Source organism: Nyctereutes procyonoides, unplaced genomic scaffold (genome assembly GCF_905146905.1).
Source record: "Nyctereutes procyonoides isolate TBG_1078 unplaced genomic scaffold, NYPRO_anot_genome, whole genome shotgun sequence".
NCBI classification, from domain to species: Eukaryota; Metazoa; Chordata; class Mammalia; order Carnivora; family Canidae; genus Nyctereutes; species Nyctereutes procyonoides.
In genome coordinates, this window is record NW_026575117.1 from 3,229,485 (window position 1) to 3,254,212 (window position 24,728).

The following is a 24,728-nucleotide window of genomic DNA, read 5'->3' on the forward strand; positions in this document are numbered from 1 at the left end:
AAAATTGAAAAGAAAGAATGCCTATCACAGTCTGTGTCTTGTGAGTCATATGTATGACTATGAGTCATACATAGTCACATATTTAGCGTTGAACTAGCCATGTTCTGGTAGTTGTGTTAAGGGAGATTTGTATGTAATGTCTAAGGGGATTTTGAGTGTGCTGAAATGGTTTTTCTTTTTTACTGTTTTCACACTAGAGACAGTAGTCACCATGTTCAGTTGCTAATTATTTAAGGCCCAAAACAGTCCTTTGTATTGCATTCTGTGAACCCATGAGCCCATCGCAGATCAGTGTTTAGCAAGTCACCATGAGGGTTTTGTTTTCTTGAACACGTTGCAATAGAAGTTTCTCCCCCATTCTGTCTTGAACCCAAGCATGTCTAGAATATTTAGAGGAGCCTTGATTTAGATGCTAAGTAATTTAAGGATAGTTGGGCCCCCTGGGACGTTGATTATGGAAAACAAGAAAGGAGTGGCCTGGTAGGACTGGGAGCTGCACTGGGGACGCAGAGGATGCCTCACTGTGGCTCCACCCCTACTCCATGAGGCAGTTTTCTCAGCAAGGAGGTGGTGATAACCAGGCAACGGATAGTATAGACTTGGGCTATTTTTTCTAACTTAGTTTTAAGAACTACTACAAAGCCATTTGCATGTGTTAACTGCAGCTAGAATTATGATCCTTTCTTTGAAATGACTTAATTCTCTACATTTACTACCTCCTTTGTCTTTGGAATAATCCCAAAGTTCATTGAACAGCATGTTTCATTTTGGGATTTTTTTTATTGCAGCTTTTATTTTTTTTTATTTTTTTTTTTAAAGATTTTATTTATTTATTCATGAGAGACACAGAAAGAGAGAGAGGCAGAGAAACAGGCAGAGGGAGAAGCAGGCTCCATGCACCAGGAGCCCGATGTGGGATTCGATCCCGGGTCCTCCAGGATCACGCCCCGGGCCAAAGGCAGGCGCTAAACCGCTGCGCCACCCAGGGATCCCTATTGCAGCTTTTAAACTGAGATGTGGAACACTGCTTCCATTAATGCTCTTCTCAAAGTATTGGTTTAAGTCAGTGGTTCCCACCCTATAGACTGTGGACTCTAGGGTATGGGAGGTGGGAGTAGTAGCTTTAGACATTTTGCAAGGCATCTGCAAATCTATATATCTGGCAAGTATTTTCTGTAGACTGAATACTTTGTTTTATAAATCTTTGTATTCCTGTTTTTCTAATTTTTGTGGCTACAGTTCAGATTAATAAACTACAGATTTATTTTATTTTTTATTTTTATTTATATTTAAGATTTTATTTTTATTCACGAGAGACACACACACACACAGAGAGACGAGAGAGAGAGAGAGAGAGAGAGGCGCAGAGATACAGGCAGAGGAGAAGCAGGCTCCATGCAGGGAGCCCAATGTGGGACTCGATCCCTAGTCTCCAGGATCACACCCGAGGCTGAAGGTGGTGCCAAACCGCTGAGCCACCGGGGCTGCCCCTAAATTTTTTTTTTTTTTTAAGCTAAAACAGGTGTTCTTAACAAACAGGTGTTCTGCAGTATTATTTAGATTTTTAGTTTTCTCTTGATCCTTTGAAGTACTGAGCTCAGTTTTACGTGGGTCATGTTACACTGGAAGTATAATGCTTTTTTTTTTCCTTGAAGAATTATAAATATTTATGTAATTTTAGTTGCTGGTTGCTGTAGTACCTTTATTTTGCTAGATAGGCTCAAGCAGCTGTGGATATTAGGGGAGGCTTTCAGCACCTTATAAAATTGCCCAGATCTGAAAGGAAGCATTCAGCAGGCAAGTGAGATTTCTGACAGACCAATTATAAGTTATGAGAGTCTTCTTTAGGTTAATGATACTAATTCTCCTCATATTAGCATAATTAAAAAATTAATGTTAAATATGAAGATTAAGAAAAAGTTTGGAGGCCATTTTGTGTGTAGGGGGAGTTGGTATTATCTACAGACTAGTGTAGATTACAGATTAATGTTTCCTGTGCTTGTTCACTGTGAATTCATCTCAAATGGTTTTAGCATTTTTTTAAACAAGGGTATTGTGAACAACTTTATAAAAATATATACATTTTTAATTGAAGTATAATTAACATTCAGTGTTACTAGTTTCAGGTGCATAATGTAATTGAACAATTCTATACATGACTCAGTGCTCATCACAGTAAGTGTAGTCTTCATCCCCTTTATTTCACCCTTTCCCCTCCCACCTCTCTGCTGGCAACCACCAATTTTCTTTATTTAAAAGTTTGGGTTTTTGTTTTTGTTTCTTTAGGGGCATAGCATGGGGAAATTCGGGCAGTGAGGGGGCGGGAAGCAGCAGAGGGAGAGGGAGAGAGAATCCCAAGCGGGCCCTACACTCAGTGTGGAGCCTGACACAGGGCTTAATCTCATGACCCTAAGATCATGACCCAAGCTGAAATCAGGAGTCCAAGCTTAATGGACTAAGCCACCCAAGTGCCCCTAGAGTCTATTTTTGTTGTTGCTTATCTCCTCTTTTTTCGTTTGTTTTGTTTTTTAAATTCCACATGAGAGAAATCATGATATTGGTCTCTCCCTGATTTCACTTAGTGCTATACTCTCTAGATGCATCCTTTTTTTTTTTTTAACAAATGGCAAGATATCATTCTTTTTTATGGCTGAATAATATTCCATTGCATATATATACACCACATGTTCTTTATCCATTCCTCAACTGGTGGATACTTGGGTTGTATCCTTATCTTGGCTATGGTAAATATTGTTGCAAGTTTTAACATTTTAATATTTGTAGCCTCTGTCCTTCCAAGTATTGCGTTTCTGAATCTCCATTTATAATATATTTTTGGTGCTGTATTTCCAAATCTTATCTATCTATCTATCTATCTATCTATTTATTTATTTATTTATAAAAGATTTTATTTATTTACTCATGAGAAACACAGAGAGAGAGACAGAGACACAGGCAGAGGGAGAAGCAGGCTCCATGCAGGGAGCCTGACGTGGGACTCGATCCTGGGTCTCCAAGATCATGCCCTGGGCTGAAGGCTGCCCAAAACCGCTGAGCCACCCGGGCTGCCCATAAATCCTATTAATTTAAAATACATGGCTCTCAGTGTTCAGTATAAAAGGTTTATTATTTATAATATGAAAAATACTTTTTAGCGCAAATACATTTCAGTGGCTAATAGAGAAATCTACGTATGACTTAGGAAGTTTGATATGGATTATAGTTAAGAAAAAAATTGTAATACATTGTTAATGATAATTTCATAGGGAACACATTTAGTTGGTTTCATTAAAAACAAGCAACAAAGGTCACTGTGCGTGTGTGCTACTATTGATGATATTTTAACTGGTGGTTTTAAATCCCCTCTCCGTGTCTTCCTCCTCTCATGTGCACAGGAAACCTAAATGTTAAACACTGTCCTTTGCCATAATGGTTACGCACACTCTGATTCCCTTCCTTTTGTCTCCACTGCAGGTCCCACCGTAGTGCTCTCTCAGCCCGCCATGGTGCAGCTTCAGGCACCTGGAGTTCTGCCCTCTCCTGCCCCTGTCGTTGCTGTTGCTGGGGGTGCCACACAACTACCTAATCATGTGGTGAATGTGGTCCCGGCACCTGTGGCAAACAGCCCCGTGAATGGAAAGCTCTCTGTGACTAAACCTGTCCTACAAAGTACCATGCGAAGTGTGGGCTCAGATGTAAGTGTTGGAACTTAGTACTTTATCATACCTGATTTAAGAAAACAAAGCCAAAACATACTGTTTTGTTGCCTTGTTTTTGCTTTTTAAAATCTGTTATATTGCCTCCGATAAAAGAATGTGCTGAGATTGCACATCCATTATTTGGTGGCAAATTATTCTGTTAGACTTTAAGTGAAAAGGTTTTAAAATGTCTGAAGTTTGATAAAAAGTGACGTATGCATACTTTCCTCTGGAACTCCTTCTTTCAAACCCTCTTCTCACATTGTTCAAGGCCCTCCCCCAGCCCAGTCAGACACTGGTATTTTCCAAGACTCTTTCATGTCTCCTGATTGAAATGTTTTTGGCAATTCCCAGATAAGAGTCTGTAGACTATTTTTTTGTCAGGGTTTATATTTATCTTCTCTTTTGACTTATTGAAGGGTTTTCAGCACTGCGTAATAATGACTTACTACTCTTAGTTCTGTCTCTTAATGATTAGTTGGTATTTTCCCATCTTTGCAAATCTTTAGGTTTTCTGGCGTGTCAGAGGGTTTTTAAAAGTAATTTATAAATCGCAGAAAGTTTCCTAAGACCTGTCCTCCTTAAAGCCAGTTACAGCATTTGCCAGCTAATCCTTGCTTTCTTTAAAAGTGATACAAAAATATCTCACAGTGTGTATTAAGTAGTAAACGAACATCAGGGACCTAAAGTTTAATGAAAGAGTCAAATAATCATTCTAACACTGAGTTCTCTTAAATTGTTACTGGCAAGGCAAACCTGTATGTGTTTTCTTTAAAATAAAAGTAGACATTACTGGTTGTTAATATTGCTAAGTTGATCTTTTCTTTAGTTGTTGTGAAGTTCTTTAAAAATTTTATAAGTTATTAAGGTTATTGCAATAACCTGCTCTGTCTACCATTAATTAATTAATTTATTTATTTATTACCATAATTTATTAACTAGCATGTTAGTAGCCCCATAGTGAAATTGCTCCACTGTTGCATAAACACAAGTAAGTAATCTCCGTCAACAATATTTTAAAGACCCATAACGAAGGAATATTGTCTGATGAAAGTAGAACATTGAAGGTCTACAATAATTCCCATAGTTTATACAGGTTTTGAGAGCTGCGTACCCTGACATGGAAGAAAATTAGATGAGAATAGACATGGATTGTACAGGATTAGCCTTGACTGTAAATGTTTATTTTGAGGACTAGAGAAGATAAAGTGTAGTGCTTGTGGTATAAAGGGCGCTAAGACACAGTATGTTTCAGTTGAGGTTGAAATGATGTGATGCTGGGATTTGCTTAAAATAGTTGGGGACAGGGCAGCCGTGGTGGCTCAGTGGTTTAGCGCCACCTTCAGCCCAGGGCGTGATCTTGGAGACCCCGGATCGAGTCTTGCATCGGGCTGCCTGCATGGAGCCTGCTTCTCCCTCTGCCTGTGTCTCTGCCTCTCTCTCTCTCTCTCTCTCTCTCTTTGTGTGTGTGTGTGTGTGTGTGTGTGTGTGTGTGTGTGTCTCATGAATAAATAAATAAAATTAAAAGAAAATAGTCCGGGACTTTTTCCTCATCCGGGGTGAGGAGCCCAGGATGGAGGAAACAAGATGGGCAAAATGTTGATAATCATCAAAATTGGGTGTAATCTTTCTCTCCTTTTGGTATGTGGGAAAATTTCCATAGTAAGTAAACAACAACAAAAGTCCAAAATATCCTGTGCTGTTTTCAATTAAAAAGTTATATAGCCAATAAAAGAAAGGGTATGCTTTTCATAGGAGAGTGAGATAGAATAAGAATGATGGAAGAGGATTTTTAAAATTTCCTTTTATTAATCCACTTTAAATTATGAGTTTGAATGTTTCTTCTGTGATACTCCCAAACAGAACTAGCAACAGAAAATATTCAAAGTTGTCTTTTTTTTTTTTTTAAACATCCATCTATTTATTTTAGAGGGAGAACGTGTGTGTGTGCACTCATGCATGCATGCGAATGCAGGGGAGAGGGGAAGAGGGGGAGAGAGGGAGAAAGAAAGAGAATCTCAAGCATACTCCCTGCCAAGTATGGAGCCTGGTGTAGGGCTTGATCCCACCACCTGGAGATGATGACTTGAACTGAAGTCAAGAGTCAGACGCTTAAGTGACTGAGCCACCCAGATATCCCTCAAAGTTGTATTGCTATCATGTTAGGATATTTAAAATATTTATTATGCAATCTCTTAAATATGAAAAAAGGTAAAGACTAATTAGAACTTAAAAGAATGTAGATCAACAGTATGTCATAGTTGTTAACAATATTAATGTAATGTTAGTCTGTATTTGTAGCTTTCTAACATCTGACCATGGTGGGACAGTCCAGAGGAGCATGGCTAGGATGGGGAAAATGTCTTGAAATTATGTCCTCAGTAGAGGAATGGTTTAAGGGTTGGAATGACTCTGTAAACTGAAGAAGAGAAAAAAACACTGAACATAGATCTGGGAGTGGATTCAGGACAGGTTGATGTGTGGAAAACAGGAGGATTTTTCTGGGTTATTCCACAGGACTCAACTAGAATAGGCACCGATACATTATAGGAAGGTTTCTTCTCATTGTAAAATTCTTTGATCAGGTCATTGTATTTAAAAACAGGAAGAAGCCTTTTTTTCTTTTTTCTTTTAGGCTAATATCTGAATAATGAGCATCTTAATGTTGGCCCTCTTCATTGTAGTCTGCTGACCCATTTTGTAATCTCTAAACATTTCAGTTAATCATTTGTTGATCAGTCAGACATGACCTTTTTGGTGTGAAAGACCGTGTTTGTTCTGCTCTTGCATCCTTAAGAGTGCTCTGTAAATTTGGTGAATAATTTACTGATGAAATCTCAGTCAACACTGAGCTGGGGGCTGTGTGAGATGCAAAAGTATGGGACCAGGGCAGTGGTTTAGCACCGCCTCTGGCCCAGGGCGTGACCCCGGAGACCTGGGATCGAGGCCTGTGTCTGGCTCCCTTCATGGAGCCTGCGTCTCCCTCTCCCTGTGTCTCTGCCCCTCTCTCTTTCTCTCTCCCTCTCACGAATAAATAATAAAATCTTAAAAAAAAAAGTTTAAAAAAAAAAAGAATGGGACCAACAGGTATGATTTTTTTTTTAAGCAATATTAATTGACTAGTGTTATTACTTTCCAGAATTTAGAGTTGACAGGATTGTAGAAGAAAGATTTCAGGTGCTATGCGTCTGGTGCAAGAGACCTAAAGGCGATTAGAATAAATTTTTTAGTCAACCTGCATTGAGGTTTTGTGCTTATTTTTCCTTGGCCAGCATATCAGGAAGTGAGCCAGGCCTTTTCAGTATGGGTTTTCTGGTCGAGATTTTGACTTAATACTTATTTCAAGTAAAGAAACATCAGTCTGTCCTATCAGCTGGCCAAGCCGTTCAGGAACCCAAAGTAAATTTGTTCCAGAAGGAGCTGTAGGAAACTTTGATCTGCTGGTATAGTCTCCTGTGTTAGTAACTTGGTTGACCTTAATAGTGCATGCATTTGTTAGACTCAAGTCCTATTACATGATGATAAATCTGAAGTATAAATTTCTGATTCAAAATGGTCAGAAAGAAAAACTTTTCATTATGTGCTTTTTGTGCTTTTAAACCGAAAGCCTGGTGAAAAAGCTGTAATTTAGCAAAAGAAAGCGTATCAGTCTTTTGTGGCTTTGTGATGCTGACATGGCTTTTTTCCTACCTTTTTTGTTTGGCTAGTTTCTCTCTCTAGAGACCTGCTACTGCCGTAAGTAGCGTTTTTTGCATCCCATATTCTGCAAACTGCATTAAGTGCCACATTTTCTGTTATGAAACAGTTTGCCTGGTTCAAATTATAATCTCACTCTTCCTACCTTTTGCTGGTAAATCTGTTCTGTTTAACTCTTGGAAACCTCACCTAAATTTTCAAGAAATATGGTTGGTTTTTGGCTCTGACCCTGATGGAAAAAATGAACATGGTCTCTCATTTCAGTGTAGAAATTCTCTTATGCAGTTTCTTAGTAAATGGCAATCTTGGAACTGCAAAGTTTTCTTCATAGGAGAGTATACTTATCTTTCTTTAAAGGGCTATTGAATGTTGCCAGACATCAAACCAAGGGCTTGAAAGCAGGCAGTCTGTTTAAATTTGCATTGGTGTAACTACTGTCCTCTACCCATCATAATTCCATGAAGTTCATGAAACATTATGGCCCTGGTTTTAGGGCTGTGGAGCTGTACATGTTATTGTAGTTACTTGGGAAAAAAGACCAGGAAAAAAAAAGTGATGAAATTGTATTCTGTGTCCTTCATAGTGGACCAAGGTGGAGCAAAAACCCCTTAATGTAAGTCAGTAGGGGGTAACAATGGAAAGAAAATGATCAGGAACTAGGGCAGAGTTAGAAATACCAGATGGGAGGCTGATCAAGGGTACAGGCTCTGTTGACAAGAGGCCTCAGGCCTTCTCTCAGCCCATTCACTGCATTGAGCTGCTTACAAACCCTTTATTACCTTTCATTCTTTCTAATTCTTAATGACCTTCATCCCTCCCATCCTGGTCCCTGCCCTGGTCACTAAAGCCATCATGAGAAGCTGGGTGCTAGGCAGATCCCTTTCCACCTGCCTGCAGGTATCAGAAATGGTGTGAAGGGGATTCCTCTGGCATACCGAACTGGAACTTTGTCATTTCTTTTCTCTGGAGACAGTGTTATATATCCAGTAAGGCTCAAGATTTCAGGTATTGTTAGTAGTGTGAGCGTGGAGGTGATGTGATATGGGCCCCAGACAGATGCTGTGTGCACAGTGTTCCTTTATGGCAGTGCAGGAATGCTGAGCTTTGGGAGTCTAGCACTTTTACAGCAAGCGGTGAGCAAGTTTCCTCATCCAGAGGAAGACATTACCTCATATTTCAAGGTTTTTTTTTTGGGAACACAGCCCTGAGAAAGGGCCTAGGTAAAGAGTGGTCAGGGTCTTGTATTCTTGGCACGCCCAGGAAAATGTATAGTAGCAGGATTCCCAAGAGACTCCTAGAGAAATATCTTTCAAGAAAAATATGCATCTAAAAAAATTCGTTTACACTGCAAAGCAATGCAGAAAAACTCTTAGAAAAATGGAGAATGCCTGTGGTTCTCTTTCAGGGAAAAAAAAACATTATTTCTAATGACACTTAAGCTGCTTGCTTTATCTGTAGCACCTAAGAATAGGTCTTCTGTTAGGTCCAAGTGTGAGCTGAATATCCACCCTTAAGTGATGTGGTCAGCTGAGATCTAAGAAGATAAATAATGAATAGATACTTTTTAGTGACTAAATTCTTTAACAACAAAGACGTTGACATCATGATACTTCTTTAGGCTTTAAAGTAGAGGAATCCATCAGAACAAATTCAACAGGAAGGATTTGGAGACTTGAAAAGCTATCCAGATTTTAGTAAAATATTAGTTCCGTGCTGATTGCTTTTCTGACTTTGCTGCTACCAGGGATTCTGCAAATCAAAGAAAAACATGCTTTGTTAAAATACTTGTAGTTTCTCTTTAGATGGAGATTTGGGGCTTCTAAGAATTTATCTTGAATAAGGACTTTGGCAAGTGATTTCATTTGTGGTTATAGTAGCTTTGGAAAGGGAAGTGAACAGAAGATGATTTTATTCGCCCCTCCGGGTTGTATTGCATGAGGTTAGATTTATGCCCTGGCAACTGGAGCGTTCTTTGTTCGGCGTTTTCCAGTTTGGCATCTTGATAAGGTTAATAAATAATTATTTTTAAAGGGATGCTGGTTTCTATCTTGATAAATAATTAACACTTAATTCCCTTCTCTCTGATTTCCCTTTCTGCAGCCTGTCCCTGGGGACAGTCTCTCCGTACTCCACATGCTTTGTACAAAGCCACTTGGTTCCCCTGCCCAGAAGCATTCATTGTCCCTTGATTTTTGCGCATCTTTCCCAAGATGATTCCTTAGTAGATTAGTATTTATGGTTTTACCCATTTGCCTGTTTTATAGAAATGGTGACAAGTATGTCCACACTGTCCTGCACCTTGGTTTTCTCATTTAGTGTATCTTAGGGAACTGTCCATATCAGTACATAAACATTTTTCTTATTCCTTCAATAGCTGCATGGCAGTCTGTTTCATAGGAGTGTCATAATTAATTCAGATTTTTGCAGTTTTTTTCTTTGTAAGCATTCTTCCGTGGGGAATAACTTGGTACTAGTTTAATTTTGTTTATATGCAAGTTTATCTGTAGGAGAAATTCCTAGAACTGGCATAAGTCAGAGGTAGGTAGTTTTTTGATGTTGATAGATACTGTCAAATGGCCTGCCATCGGGGTAGTTCTGATTAATCCTCCACTTTGTATGAGAGTGCCAGTCACAGGGCTTCTCAGAGGAATCCGTGGACAGTGTCTCCACAAACACTTCCCCTTCTTACATCAACCCTTTCCTTGCATAATTGTTTATAATACTGGGTATGTGCATTTGTCTGGAGAACAAGTCAATAGCTTCACATGTAATTTTTTGTTTTGTTTCTTTGTAATAGCTTGTTGAGATACAATTCACATACGTAGAGTTCATCCTTATAAAGTGTAAAATTTAGTGGTTTTCAGTATATTCACAGAGTTTTGCTGCCATTACTGCTAATTCCAGAATGTTCATATCACCCTAAGAAGAAGCTTTGTACCCATTTATCAGTCATTCCTATTCCGATCTTTTCCCCAGCCCCTGGCAACCACTAATCTGCTTTCTCCTTGTATGGAATTGCCTATTCTGGATTTTCACATCAGAAGAATTATACATAGTGTGGCCTTTTGTGTATGACTTCTTTTTTACTTAGCATAATGTTTTTCAAGGTCCATTAATATCATAACATGGATCAGTACTCTTATTTTTTGTGGCCAAATAATTTTCTGTTGTTTAACTAGATGGCATTTTGGATTATCCATTTATCAGTTAATGGAGATTTGGATGGCTTCATAACAGCCACTCTTCAGCTATTATAAATAATATTACTTTGAACATTCAGGTATAAGTTTTCATAGTCTTTTTGAAACCCTTTTTAATATGGAGACTATAAGTCAGTGAGAAAAATGCAAGTTAATCCAACAATCAAATGGACAAAAATATGTGAATAGATAATTCACAAAAGAGAATGGCAAATTTTTCAGTTAAAGTATAAATGGCTATATATTCTTGAAGGGGTATGCCTCTGAAAGATTACTGTTTTAAAATATGTGAAAGAATATTAATTATTAATAGAAGTTTTGACTGGTTAAAGAATGATATTCAAGGGTTAAAAGTATTATGGTTAAAATTTTCGTGGCTCATCCACCTTGCTATTATGAGTTCTAAAGAAAAGTATCTGTATTTCTTTCTTGTAAATCCCCAGCATTGTATGTGCATTGCAGTCCTGCGGATCTGTGTGTGTGTGTACACATGTGTATTAGACTTTTTTTTTTAAATTTTTTTATTTATTTATGATAGTCACACAGAGAGAGAGAGAGAGAGGCAGAGACACAGGCAGAGGGAGAAGCAGGCTCCACGCACCAGGAGGCTCCAGTCTCCAGGATCGCGCCCCGGGCCAAAGGCAGGCGCCAAACCGCTGCGCCACCCAGGGATCCCTGTATTAGACTTTGTATTTGATAATAATGTCAAATATTTAAAAGTTGCAGAAACAAAAATCCTCCAGAGAATGCCCATGTACCTTTACCCATTCACCTATTAACATTTTACCGCTTTGGTTTTATTAGTTTTTTCTTTCTGGCTATCTGTCCATCTACACACTCTGTTTTTCCCCCCAAACTATTGTAGAATAAGTTACATGCCTTATAGTTCTTTACCACTAATATTTCAGTGTGTATTTTTTCAGAATAGGGATATTCTACATACCCACAGTAAAGTCATCAACTTTGTAAATTTCATTTGTAAAATACTTTGATCCGCTGTCAGTATTACAGTTTTGTCAGTTGACCTAGTAATAAATACCCTTTATTGAATTTTTTCCATTCCAATACAGGGCCCAGTCTAGGGCCAGATACTGCATTTGGTTGACTTGTCTCTTTAGCTTCTTTTAATCTGGAACATTTCCTCAGTGTTTGTCTTTTTGTTGCTTTAGAAGAATTCATCTCTTTTCTAGTCATAATAGACTTATTTCTTCATTAGAGAGAGTGAGAGCATGCGTGCACGTGAGCAAGGGAAGGGTCAGAGGGAGAGAGAAAGAATCCTTAAGCAGACACACTGCTGAGTGCAGAGCCTGGTGTGGGGCCTGATGCAAGGCTCAATATAGGGCTCCATCCCAGGACCCTGAGATCATGACCTGGGCTGAAATCAAGAGCCGGCCACTTTGCCGACTGAGCCACCGAAGTGGCCTTCTAGTATAGTTTTAATAAGTACTTCACATTCAAATTGGATTGTAAATCATTTATTTTTGTGTAGTTCTGTTTGAGTCTTACAAAATCTTTATAAAGTGGATGATATTCATTCCCATTTCACCATGAAAGGAATCAGTTGGTTAGGTGTTTTAGTCAAGGCCATATTGCTGAGATGGCTAATCTTGATTAAGTGGTGTGTGCCACACTTGTCTAAGTGCATGACTCACAGATCCTCACTTTGAATCTCCTGATGGCCCATTGAGGTGAATGAGAGCCATGATACCTATGGATTAAGAGCAGAATGATGGTTCTTGGAGGAGTGTGAACTAGCTTTTTATTGTTAGGCTATTTTTCTGTTTCTACAGTGATTAACTGTAATGTTCAGATTTTGTCTGTTTTTTAAGTCACTTTTAAAATTTAAAATGTGAAAATAGGAGCTGGAATGCAGGCAGATATTTTCAGTATTGCTTTAATTGCACAGTTTATTGGAGCAGCTGCGATTGGTGATGGAGTTAAGAATTTTTGCCTCCTCACTCAATTTATTCATAGCAGCACGTATCTCTTTTTACTGACACATGTATGTGGTATATTATTGCTAACAGAGAACCTCACATCCATGAGTTGTGTAATCCTCACCTCAGTCATTTGACCTGCTCCAGTTGAGTTAGGATTCAGGTCTAGGCCTTGTCTTGGTGCAGTGCTGCTGTCACTCACCCCTCTCTGCTCTATTAATGGGGCTTTACTTTCAAGGCAGCCCTGATGCAGTGCCAACTTCAAATTACCTACCTCTTATAACTTGCTTCTTTTCCCTTTTCTCTCCCTCTACAAATGTATTCTCATAATTTTAAAACATTTTCAGGGGTACCTGGATGGCTCAGTGGGTTAAGCATCTGCCTTTGGCTCAGGTCATGATCCTGGGGTTCTGGGATTGGCCCCACATTGGGCTTCCTGCTCAGCGGGGAGCCTGCTTCTCCCTCTCTGCCTGCCTGCTTCTCTTCCTGTGTGTGCTCTTTCTCTGTCAAATAAATAAATAAAATCTTAAAAATTTAAGCAGGTGGTTTAAAGTCTTGAGAGACAAAGTATAACGGCCGACCTTATATGAATAGTTTGGTGATCTCAAATAAAATTTACAGCAAAATTACTCTCATCTGTATCTTGTGATGCAGTAATTACTGTGATATGTGACAGACAATTCAGTATATTTAGCATCAGTACTGGAGCCATTTTGGTTTTGGGCTGAACGAGACCTTCAGAGGATGAAGGGGATGCATCTCAAGTTTTTGCCCATAATCCACACTAAGAAATGTGTTTTACATCTTTCTTACACACAGTCTAGTGAAACAGTATTACATAGAAAGTTCTGTTTTCTTTTATTCTATCCTGTGCTTTCTTGTCAATTTTTTAAAGGCCCTTGTGATCCACTAAATTTATCATACTACTTGATATTGGGTTATACTAGTTTCAAAAACACTGTTCTGGTTTAACTCCCTGTTAGTATTTCTGTGTAAATAGGCCCTGGGAGAAGAAATGTTTCTTCCAGGATTTTTCAGTTAATTCATTGCAGTGCTGGAATAAGAATTAATGAGACCCAACTTCCAGTGTTATATTGTCATCTAATGACTTAAATTGCTATTCTTTTTTTTTTTTTTTTTCCCCTGTGGGGCTTGAACTTACTACCCTGAGATCGAGATCTGAGCTGAGATCAAAAGTCAGATGCTTAGGGATCCCTGGGTGGCGCAGCGGTTTGGCGCCTGCCTTTGGCCCAGGGCGCGATCCTGGAGACCCGGGATCGAATCCCACATCGGGCTCCCGGTGCATGGAGCCTGCTTCTCCCTCTGCCTGTGTCTCTGCCTCTCTCTCTCTCTCTCTCTGTGACTATCCTAAGTAAATAAAAATTAAAAAAAAAAAAAAGTCAGATGCTTAACCACTTGAGCCACCCAGGAGCTCCTAATTACTCGTATGTAGCTACACCAAATATTTCTAGGGATCAGTAATGAAGGCACAGGAGACTGCTCTGAGGAAGCTTTGATGATCCCCGTACATAGGACTTTCTCCATTCTTTGGAAAACTGTGCCCCACAGTGTGGCTATCCTAAGAGCATCTGGTGGATACTCCTTTTTTTTTTTCTTTTTTTTTTTTAAAGATTTTATTTATTCATGAGAGACACAGAAAGAGAGAGAGAGAGAGAGGCAGAGACACAGGCAGAGGGAGAAGCAGGCTCCATGCAGGGAGCCTGACCTGGGACTCAATCCCAGGTCTCCAGGATCACACCCTGGGCTGCAGGCGGCGCTAAATCGCTGCGCTACCAGGGCTGCCCTGGTGGATACGCCTGCCTTTGTCCCTCTACCAGTTCTTTCTCTTCACTCAGAATGAGATTGGGTAGAGCAGCCTGCACCTACAGTCTAGCAGGGATTTGTCTATTATCCTTTCTCACTTGGGAACGCATACTACATATATCCAAAGCATTCTTCATTAAAAAAAAAAAAAATACAACACTTGGCAGGGTGAAGATTTTTTTCCTTGACTCAGCCAATGAAATGGCTCAGGATGCCAGTAATGAAGCTTATTTATTTAAGTTTTGATGACCAGGAACTGGGGATAACAAACACACAACTTAATAGAGTAAAATAAAATTTTGGCCTTCTGTCATGAGAGTTGAGAAGAGTAGAATTGGAAATTTTCCCCTTTTCTGCTTTAAACAATTTTATGAAAAAAAGGGAGTATCCTTTTTTTTTTAATGCTTTTTTTTTATTTTTAAGTAATTTCTATACCCAACATGAGGCTCAAACTCACAACTCTGAAATCAAAAATTGCATGACAACTGATGGAGTCAGCCAGGTGCCCCCAAAAAGGGAGTATTCTTAAGATTCCTAAGAGAAGGGCACCTGGGTGGCTCAGTGGTTGGGTGCCTGCCTTTGGCTCAGGTCATGATCCCGGGGTCCCGGAATTGAGTGCCACATCGAGTTCCCCGCAGGAAGCCTGCTTCTCCCTCTGCCTATGTCTCTGTCTCTCATGAATAAATAAATAAATAAAGTATTAAAAAAAAGATTCCTAAGAGAAATCAAACTGAGATACTTAATTTATTTGAATATTTAAAATAAGGTTGCGACTAATTAAATTTGCTAATGATTTTAGTTATATGCATTTTTTTAGAATGTATTTATAAATTTATTTACTATGACATACAATAATATATGTTATATAAATTAGAAATATGTAAGAAAATTTACTTTGGCTTTTAAATCAGTTTCAAATAGATAAAGATTATTTATATAATGGAAAATATATATATAATGGAAATTATAAAATTATTGGTTTGATATGATAAAGAGGTTAATCAATGACAGTTTCTGTTTTATATGTCAGTTTAGAGGGAGAGATTCAGCAAAAGAATTCGAACTCAGAAGATGACATGTATGTAGTAAGCCATTGATTCATCCATAGTTATCAGTACTTGATCTGGCTGGAGTTTGTGTGAGATGTTGGAATGTATTTCTTAGCACTAAAATATCCTATTTTAATATCATTTGATTAGTCATATAGCACTTTGAAGCTCATTTCTTAGCAACATCACAGACTCAAGGATTTAAATAGTTATTTATTAAAAGAACATAATATTAGTGTTTAGTGATCGATAACTTTTAAAAAGTAAAAAACAAATTGCAAATAGACTTGGAATTTTGACTCAAATTGGTTGAGCCTTCAAAAAGTACTTATTCATTTGTAAAAAGTTCTTCTTTTATACAGTCTTTTTTGTAATCAAATGTTTGTTTGATAATGCAACACCATATTATAGTGTAGTGGCACTAAAGTGAGAGAGTATTTTACAGTTGTGAAGTGTTTCTTTTTTCTTTTTCCAAGGCACAATGCTTGATGGGAGACTTGTCTAAAGGCAGGATGATCAGAAGCAGGAACTGACCAGCATTTCACTCATTTTAGTCATGTTAAATCGTCTTGATACCCATAAGGGAGATGTGTGAATTGATTAATGAGCCAGGGTATTGATTTTATGTTATCATACTGTGAGAGGAGGAGATTAAGTTTCCAGGTATAAGCATTTCCATAAACCTTTCTTTTCAAACAGGTGCATAATGAAAGTAAGCACAGAGTTCACAGAGGTTAGAATTCCACGCTGAGATCCAGGACTTCCCATTTGGTATTAAAAACAGTGTGGTGCTGTGGTGTGCTGGGCTTAGAGGCAACTTACCTAAGTTCTAGCTGTGGCATTTCTACTCTCTAACAGTGAATCAAATGATGAGGCTTATTTTAAAGAGTCTTGAAAACTATAATGCAAGAGGAGATTAAATATAGAACATCAAAATAATTGAAATACTATGTTGCCATTCTCATTGTGTGTCGGAAGATGATCATAATACACTGCAAAAATCAGTTTACAGAATAGTAATTACAGTGTAATTTTTTTCTTGTGAAATATACCCCCCACCAAACGACAAACACAACTGGTGTGTGTGTGTATAGATGTGTGTATGTAGTCTGAAAATCATAATTTTTTTATCTAGGAAATACGGAATAACTTAAGTATTATATATTCAGATAGCCAAAGATAGCTTGCTGAGATGTATAAAGTTGAAACCCTTGTGTTTGGTGATTCCTGGGGGTTTCATTTGTTTTTACTTTCTATCCTTTGTGTTTATTGGTAGTATTGAGTATTTATTTTCAGAACTATTGTATCTTTTTCCATGGGAAGAAGTGGATGGCCACAGGTGGTTTTCATTGTTTTAGCATAAGGCATGTGCATTGACAGCCTTGGAAACTTTAATGCTTTATAATATGCAGGTGCTTTTATTGTTTATAGAAATTCCTAATCCTTGTTTGAAATTTATTAAATGGTGTTCCATCTGTAAGCCTCTCTAAATTCCATAGATTAATTAGCCTTTAAAGTAAGATTGCCTTTTATCTAACTTTAGTATAAACTCTTCCATCTGGGAACCTTCTCTTTCCTATGCTTGTTCAGTGTTCCTTATACTTCAGCACTCTGGTATTAAGTATTAATTATGGACATTGACATTCTCAGTAACCAGGAAGAACACTAAGAGTAACAGTAGATTGAACAAAGTGGCGTTGTCCAGAGAATAGTTTGACGTGGTGAATAATCCATCCATCAGGGCTTTGCCACGGCTGAATGCATGCATATCGTGTTATTGAAGAGTGGGATAGTTATTCCATAAGGAAATTTTACAGATGATGGTTCTGTAAGTTAGCATTTTTATGAAATTTCAGTTAAAGGAAAAAAAGAGAAAAACACCCTCTTTTGACATCTCATGTGGTTTTTTTTCCTCCCTTCTAGGTTCTTTTTTTTTTTTCCCTTCTAGGTTCTGATTGAAAGTTTGTTGATAGTATTTGCTGCAGAGAAATGGGCTTTGACCATTTTGAGGAAATGTAGAATAGGGTTGGAATTGTGTTGTTATACTAAAAGAGATCAGTATTAAATGACTTAATTCTATTTCCTGGTCTCAGTAAGAATTATTGAACACCACTGTGTGGAATGTTTATTTTATAAAAACATATAAAGTGAATAATTCAGTCATATGTGTACTTATAATAATCAACTTAATATTATTAATTTTGCTACCTTACTCTCTGCCTCAAATAGATTAATGCTATAGCAGATAGGTCCCATAACTTCATTAGAAAAAATGACAAAAATAGTTTCACTCAGTAAGTTTTGATTATGGTAGACCTTGAGGGTAGGAAACAAAAATGTAGTATTCACATGATTTTGGCTTCCGTGGTATAATACCTAGGTCGAGTGAGAGAGTTAATAGTCATGAAACAGTTGAGACCATCAGAGTATTGAGGTGTATTTCCCAAATTATAAGGGCACAAGACATTCAGGGAAGATGGTTTAGCATAATCAGAGTGTAGAGGGTCTGTAGAATTAAGTTAGTGGAGGAGACAGCATTCTAAATTGGAGTAAATGGTGTGACTAAAGGAATGACTTAGGCATGTGTGATCGTGGATAGCCTTAAATGATAACAGTCTAGGTTTGGATTGAATCATTGTTGGGTTAGGGCAGAACTTAGAGAGGTGGTCGTGTTATGGAAGGCTTTGAAAGCAAAGGTGGCCAGCGAGGAAGTATAAATAGCTTGTTTTTGCAAGCTAAACAATTCTCCTCCTCCCCCAGGTGAGTTATCTTACAAATAGTAGATGGGAAGAGTTTGGAGACAATTGAAAATATTTAGGAGATTATTGCAGTAGTTGGGTTGAGTTCCTGAGTGCCTACCTGGGGAGTGTGACAGCAGGAATAGATTGGAATAACTGAGACACACTCTCCCTGGAAGAAGTTTGGTCATTAGCATATCCTCAGTGCATATTTAGCAAGCGAATCAGAGGTTGAGAGAGGGAATAGTGTGGAGAATGAAGGAAAAATAAGTTATTGGTGTCTCCTTCCTGGATACCTGGAGAGTTATTTACCACTGATGGGAGATAGATAGGATAAACAAATCTAGGTAGAGGGAGATGATGAGTTCAGTTTGTATATACTGAATTTGTAGTGGTAACTTTGTAAGTAGAAATGGCCTTATAAGTAGTGGATACATGGTTCTGGAAAATAGTCAATTCAGGGCCTGAGACATAGAGTCAGGGTGTATGGATGCATATATATATGTAATGTAAGGGCACTTTTTGAGAATCATTTTTCCTTCCCTGAGGGAGTGTCTAAAGGGAAAATTGGAAGATAGTAAGACTTAGAAAACACCAGAAGAAATCACTTAACATTTAGGTTTTAGAAGGCCATATTTAATCATTTGCTTTCAGTTTGCTTAATTTGAGTACTATTTTTAAAAATCTGTTCTAAAACTAGTAACCTATGTTTTGAACAGTTTTGTTTAAAAATAATGGTAAAAATCAGTATATTCTGATCTGATTCTAAAATCAAAATGTTTCTGATTTGTTTTAACTTTTCCTAGATTGCTGTGCTAAGAAGACAGCAACGTATGATAAAAAATCGAGAATCTGCTTGTCAGTCCCGCAAGAAGAAGAAAGAATATATGCTTGGTTTAGAGGCCAGGTTAAAGGCTGCGCTTTCGGAGAATGAGAAGCTGAAGAAAGAGAATGGATCACTGAAGAGGCAGCTGGATGAAGTTGTGTCAGAGGTGAGGGCTAGTGCTGCAGCCCCATGAGATGGGTTCAAGTATTCTTTTTACCTGAGAAACCAATTGGAAATTGTATAAAACAATAGTACTAGAAAAAAGAGCTCAATAGCCCTGAGGCATTTGCACTCAGGGTAAAGCAGTGGAAAGAGGAGCTTTGGGTTGCACCTCTCCATTTGCATTCTAAAATTGTGTTCCCTGGGTAGCATTTCTTTTTTGACTAAAATGAATCATGGTGAGGACCCTAAATAGTTTTGCAGGTCTTTCCTTTTAAAAAAGAAAATACAGGGTCACTTGGGTAGCTCCGTCTGTTGAGCATTTGACTTGATTTCCACCCAGGTCATGATCTCAGGATCCTGTGATTGAGCCTGAGTCCGGCTTCACGCTGTAGCAGGAAGTCTGGTTGAGATTAGCTCCCTCTGCCTCTCCCCTCAGTCTCTCTCTCTCTCCCTCCCTCTCTCCTTCCCTCCCTCCCTTTCTCCTCCCCTTCTCTCTCTCTCTCAAAAAAAAAAAAAAAAGAAAGAAAGAAAAGAAAACACACAAAAAAACACTTTAAAGTCTTGTCTCTGTCCCCCTGACCACTATTATGCATTTTGCATTTTGTTGCCAAGAATGTCCTGATAAGGACAGTCTTCTCAGCTCTTTTCATGAAACCTGCTATCTTCAGGATTTCCCCCGGCAATGCTGTCCTGAACCAAAGGGATGCCTGTGCCTAATGTTTGGGGCTCCTTCCACTGTTCTGTCTTGCCCTGAACACATTAAGAGATTTAAGAGATAGGGAAATAAAACTACAGATGTATTTTTTTTTAATTTTTTTTATTTATTTATGAGAGAGAGAGAGAGAGAGAGAGAGAGGCAGAGACACAGGCAGAGGGAGAAGCAGGCTCCATGCACCGAAACCCGATGTGGGATTCGATCCTGGGTCTCCAGGATCGCGCCCTGGGTCAAAGGCAGGCGCCAAACCGCTGCGCCACCCAGGGATCCCCTACAGATGTATTTTTAACATTCTTTGAAGACCCATAAAAATGTTGTTGTTGAATTCTTTCCTTTTGGGTGCAGAAGAGACTGCAGGGGAGTAGCCCTCATGTATATCCTCTCCTTTGTCTGTCCTTCTGTCTCTCTGCTGCAGCAGGGAACCTCCAAGGCTCTGCTCTAGTCTTGTGAAAAATACTGTTTCCTCACTCTTGAGGGTTTTTTTTTTTTTTTAATTATTCATATAATTGGTGAAGAGGAAAGTACTTATCTTAGATGTTGCTTTTTGTGAGATTGATAATGTTGTTTAACTGTATTTAACATGGTTATTTCTTTTAGAACCAAAGGCTTAAAGTTCCTAATCCAAAGCGAAGAGCTATCTGTGTGATGGTAGTATTGGCATTTATAGTGCTCAACTATGGACCCGTGAGGTAAGCAGATAGCCATTTGTTTGGGTACTCGTGTTTAACTCGTGTTAAATTTTAATTTTCATTATTTTTAGCTCTAGTTGTAAGCTAGATGATCTAGATCATCTAGCTTAAAAACAGAACAAATCTGTTTTTCTCAGAGACAATATTTTGGTAAGAAGAGGGGAGAAGAAAGATTGGTTCCTCTTCCTTGTTCTTTACCTCTTTCTGGCAGAATATTGGTTTTTTATGAAGAAACCTGTGTTTCAGTTATCCAACATATCAGTGGTGGGCCTTGAAATCAGACTGCTCGAGTTCAAATGCTAGCTCCTCCATTTGGTCACTTTGGTGTCTTAGGCAAGTTACTTAACCTCTATACTTCAGTTCCTTTCCTTTAAGATGGTTAAACCTTTTTAATACTATTACCTACCTACCTCAATACTGTGATGCTTGAGCTTCAGTGACTGATTATAAGACACTTGAATGGTTTCCTCCCTAGCGAGAAAGTAAGCAGCTAGAGGAGTAATTATCAGTTTTTGATTTAGTCGGTTTGGAATGGGAATCAAGAATCTAAATTGTTCTCCTTGATTTTGCTACAGATTTCCAGCTCATCACAACTTAAGAAACACTGCTTTTAGGTTAGAGTCATAGAATACTAGAATTCAAAGGGGCCCTAGAGACCCTTTTTCAAACTCCCTCTGACTGTGGCACATTTGATACATAAATGAAATCAGAATCCTAGGTGTTGGGAAATCAAAGAGTAATTAGACTAGAGCCATACCTTTAAAGATCTCATGGTCTACCTGAGAAGACAGACAAGTCAAAGGATAACTTGAGTATAATGTGATGAATGTAATAATAGCAGTATGAACAAAGCACTAAAAGAATATAAATGAGTATAGGCTTCCTTGAAAAGGTACGTGTCATGTTGATAAATGCTCAAAACATTTTTGTTGACTGAGGGTGGTAAGGGAAATCCCCATAGAGGAAGCTCACTCTTGAAGTGTGATAGCAGTTTGCCTGCTGGAAAGTATGGAAAGAGATGCCAGGCAGAGGGATCAGCAGTTAAAAGGCACAATTAGGAAATGACTTGATGTTTTAAGGAAAAAGTGAAAAATTCAGTGTATCTTGTACATGTGGAAATGTGTATGAGGAACATGGGGCTATAGGTATGTGGTAGGGGCCAGATACTGAAGAGCCTCATAAATAATGAAGTACCCCTGGGTTTTTAGGCAGAGGGTAACATAATCAGTTTTGATGTTAGGAAGGTGACTGAGGTTGGTAGCAAGAATTGACTGGACCGAGCAGATGCTATTGGCAGAGACAGCACTGGGAGGCTGTTGATCTATTTAAGGTGATACATGGGAATCTGGACTTGGACTATGGTGATGGGAAGGGCAGGCTGTCTCTCTGGGGTTTGATGACTGGTACAGAGTGGGACATATGGAAGAAAAGAGAGAAGTTAAAGATAATTCCAAATTTCTATCTTGAGGGACTGAATGACAATGTTGTTATTAAGGTAGGAAGTAGGAAGATGAATTGTTTTATGATGGAGGATAATGGTTTTTATTAGTATTGGAAATTTGTGATACTGACTAGACATTGGGAATTACCATGATAGACAGAAGGATGGTAGTGGAGTAGGTGGATTATCTAAGGAGAACACTCAGAGGAAGAAGAATAATGAGAATCTGGGGAAACCAGCATATAACAGACTCAGGAAAAGAAACTTTGAGTGAGTAGGGTTAGGGAGAGACAGAAGAAATTGGTTTTCTGAAACCAAGAGTGAAAGGCAGAAACTTGATATGAGAACATTGAATTTGGCAACGAGCAGGTTGATGGTAATCTGTGTAGACTGTAGTGAAATCCTTACTTCCTAAGAGCTCTTTTCATGTAGCCTGATTGTGGTCACTGTTTCGAAGAAATGTATTATTAACCAAAATCCCCATACCTTTTTCACATGTTTGATGGTCCAGCTAGGTCATTCCCATTTTATTTCTACATAGTTTCTAAAAAATAAAATGTACATCTTGTATTCAACTTTTGTTATCATTTGGTATTAGCACAGCTCTGCATAGCATTTGATATCCCATCACAGAGCCCCAGACAACCATCTACTTTTTACTAAATTGATTTGGTGGAAAGAGATCATATTTCTGAGTTGACCTATTTTTGAAAGTTTATATTAGACGTGTTACATAGAATATGTAGAAGATACACCTGGAGCAAGCATTTAAATCATTAAAAAAATTTTCTTTACTACCTGTAAAGACAGGTAGTAAAGACATTTTACTGATATTCTTCATATTAAAATGATTTTTTCATTTAACTCTGATAATGGCAGTCTCGGAGGCTTTATGCAGTAACATTTGATAAATAGTAAAGAAGATGAGGTTATGCAGTAGGAAGTCAGGATGGGATATACTCTTATGAAAGCCCTCATGAGTAAATAGAGATTTGTGTGTGGGGTGGGGAGACAAAAATTTTTCAATGACTTAATGATCCTTATAGCTACTGAGAGTGGAGGGGTTGTATGGGGACGGATCTCATTTCTTTGAGCAGATGGGTTAATTCATTTTGCAAGACAGAGATGATGGTCCTGTTTCATCATGAAAGTTTTGTGTCCAAAAAATTAGATGGACAGTACAAACAGAATGAAGAGTGGGAGGAAGCTTAAATACTTGAAGGTCCTGAGGAACAGCCAGAAGAGATCTGTATCTGTCTCTTTGTGAAGGCTTGAGAAACAGAAAGCGAAGAGGTAGTGGGAAATTTAGGAAGTGTGCAAATTTTAAAAAACATGGTAACAGGCTTGACTGAGGAAAGGCAATGAAGAGCTGTGAGGAGTGAAGAAATATCAAAGTATCTTAACAGGTTGGAATATCTCCAGACACCAAGGAGGAGATTAAAAAAAAAAAAATTGGCTATGAAACTCCTAAAGAACCAGGAACTATTTCTTCTGGACAAAACTTGGCACAAATAGTGAAATATCCAAGCTGAGAGAGCAACAATGGTCTGAAAGATTGCAACCTGTCCCTGAAACACTGTTTGGCAATGCAGATGTTCCATCGTGTGTTATTCAGAAGCATTGTCTACTAACCCCATCCTTTGCAGCCTCTTCACTGCAAGACTGAGAAGCTTCTCAGGGCTGGGAATCTGCCAGAAGAGCAGAAACAACCCAGTTGGACCTTATTAATACCACCTGGAATGTATTTATTGAATAACTTCCACACCCATGGCCCTATATATCTATAAAGCTTAAGCAAGCATTATTATGTTTTAATTGGTGCAGAAAAAAACAGATTATGAGTTCTAACTGAACTTTTCTCAAGTACTGCAAAACTAAGTCTGGTCAGACAAATAGACATTTTAATGAGAGATTTCCAAAGCATTTTAAATTTAGGAAACGAAAACTCTTTCATAACAGATCACATTACCATAATAAAGTTGTCAGTGTTGTTTCAGATGTTCAATGTAGAATCGAACTTCTGTGCATATATCGGTGTGGGTCCAAGTGAAAAAATATTTAACATGCAAGTTTGCTGCATATAGGTAAGCCTTAAGAAACATTTCCTGAAGGCACTTGTGGTGATGAAATGTAAATACATCTTACATCTAAAGTAAGGGGTTTTATGCAGCAACACTGACTGGTTTGAAGAGTTTTAGGTTACTGGATAGTCATCACAGAAAAAATAAACCAGGCAGACTTAAAAGGGTTAATTTTTCTGACCTTATTGATGTTGTGTGGATAGTAAAGACGGCATCTAGCTATTTCTGGCAGGAGATTCAAAGAGCTGGCCCACTCTGGGTGGTCTATAAAAATAGTAATTCTGGGTAGCAGAGAATGGCTAAACTGGACAAATGTGATTGGTAGGAAACTCTCTTCTTACTACTCATTAGGATTGATTCTATGCTTATTAGTCCTATTTTATAGTTAAAGAACTGGAAATTTAACCAAGGTCTCTTAAAAATTATCATTGAAAGCTCAGCCTTCTCTACTATACCATAAAGTGGTTTTTTTCTGCCATTGCCCAAGAAACCTTCAGGACTTCTGTTTTTGGCAACATGATAGGGTTTTTGGCTAGAGATATGGAGAAACTCTTTGCAGTTTCATATGCCAAAAAAATGCTGAATTAAAAAACAAATCAAAACTCTTACATAATGACTGAATTGAAGACAAAGTAAGGACTTCTCAGAGGCCAGAAATATAATGATAACATG

At 38.2% G+C, this 24,728-nt stretch overlaps 1 protein-coding gene across 2 annotated transcripts in view; it reads left to right on the top strand.

Annotated features, from left to right (window-relative positions):
• ATF6 (activating transcription factor 6) overlaps window positions 1-24,728 on the top strand; it is a 200,652-nt gene that overhangs the window by 29,649 nt on the left and 146,275 nt on the right. For both annotated transcript variants that reach the window (XM_055334088.1, XM_055334089.1), the window contains exons 7-9: window positions 3,475-3,695; window positions 18,949-19,134; window positions 20,443-20,534. In XM_055334088.1, coding sequence (XP_055190063.1) covers window positions 3,475-3,695; window positions 18,949-19,134; window positions 20,443-20,534 — 499 coding nt within the window. The remainder of the gene's footprint in view (window positions 1-3,474; window positions 3,696-18,948; window positions 19,135-20,442; window positions 20,535-24,728) is intronic.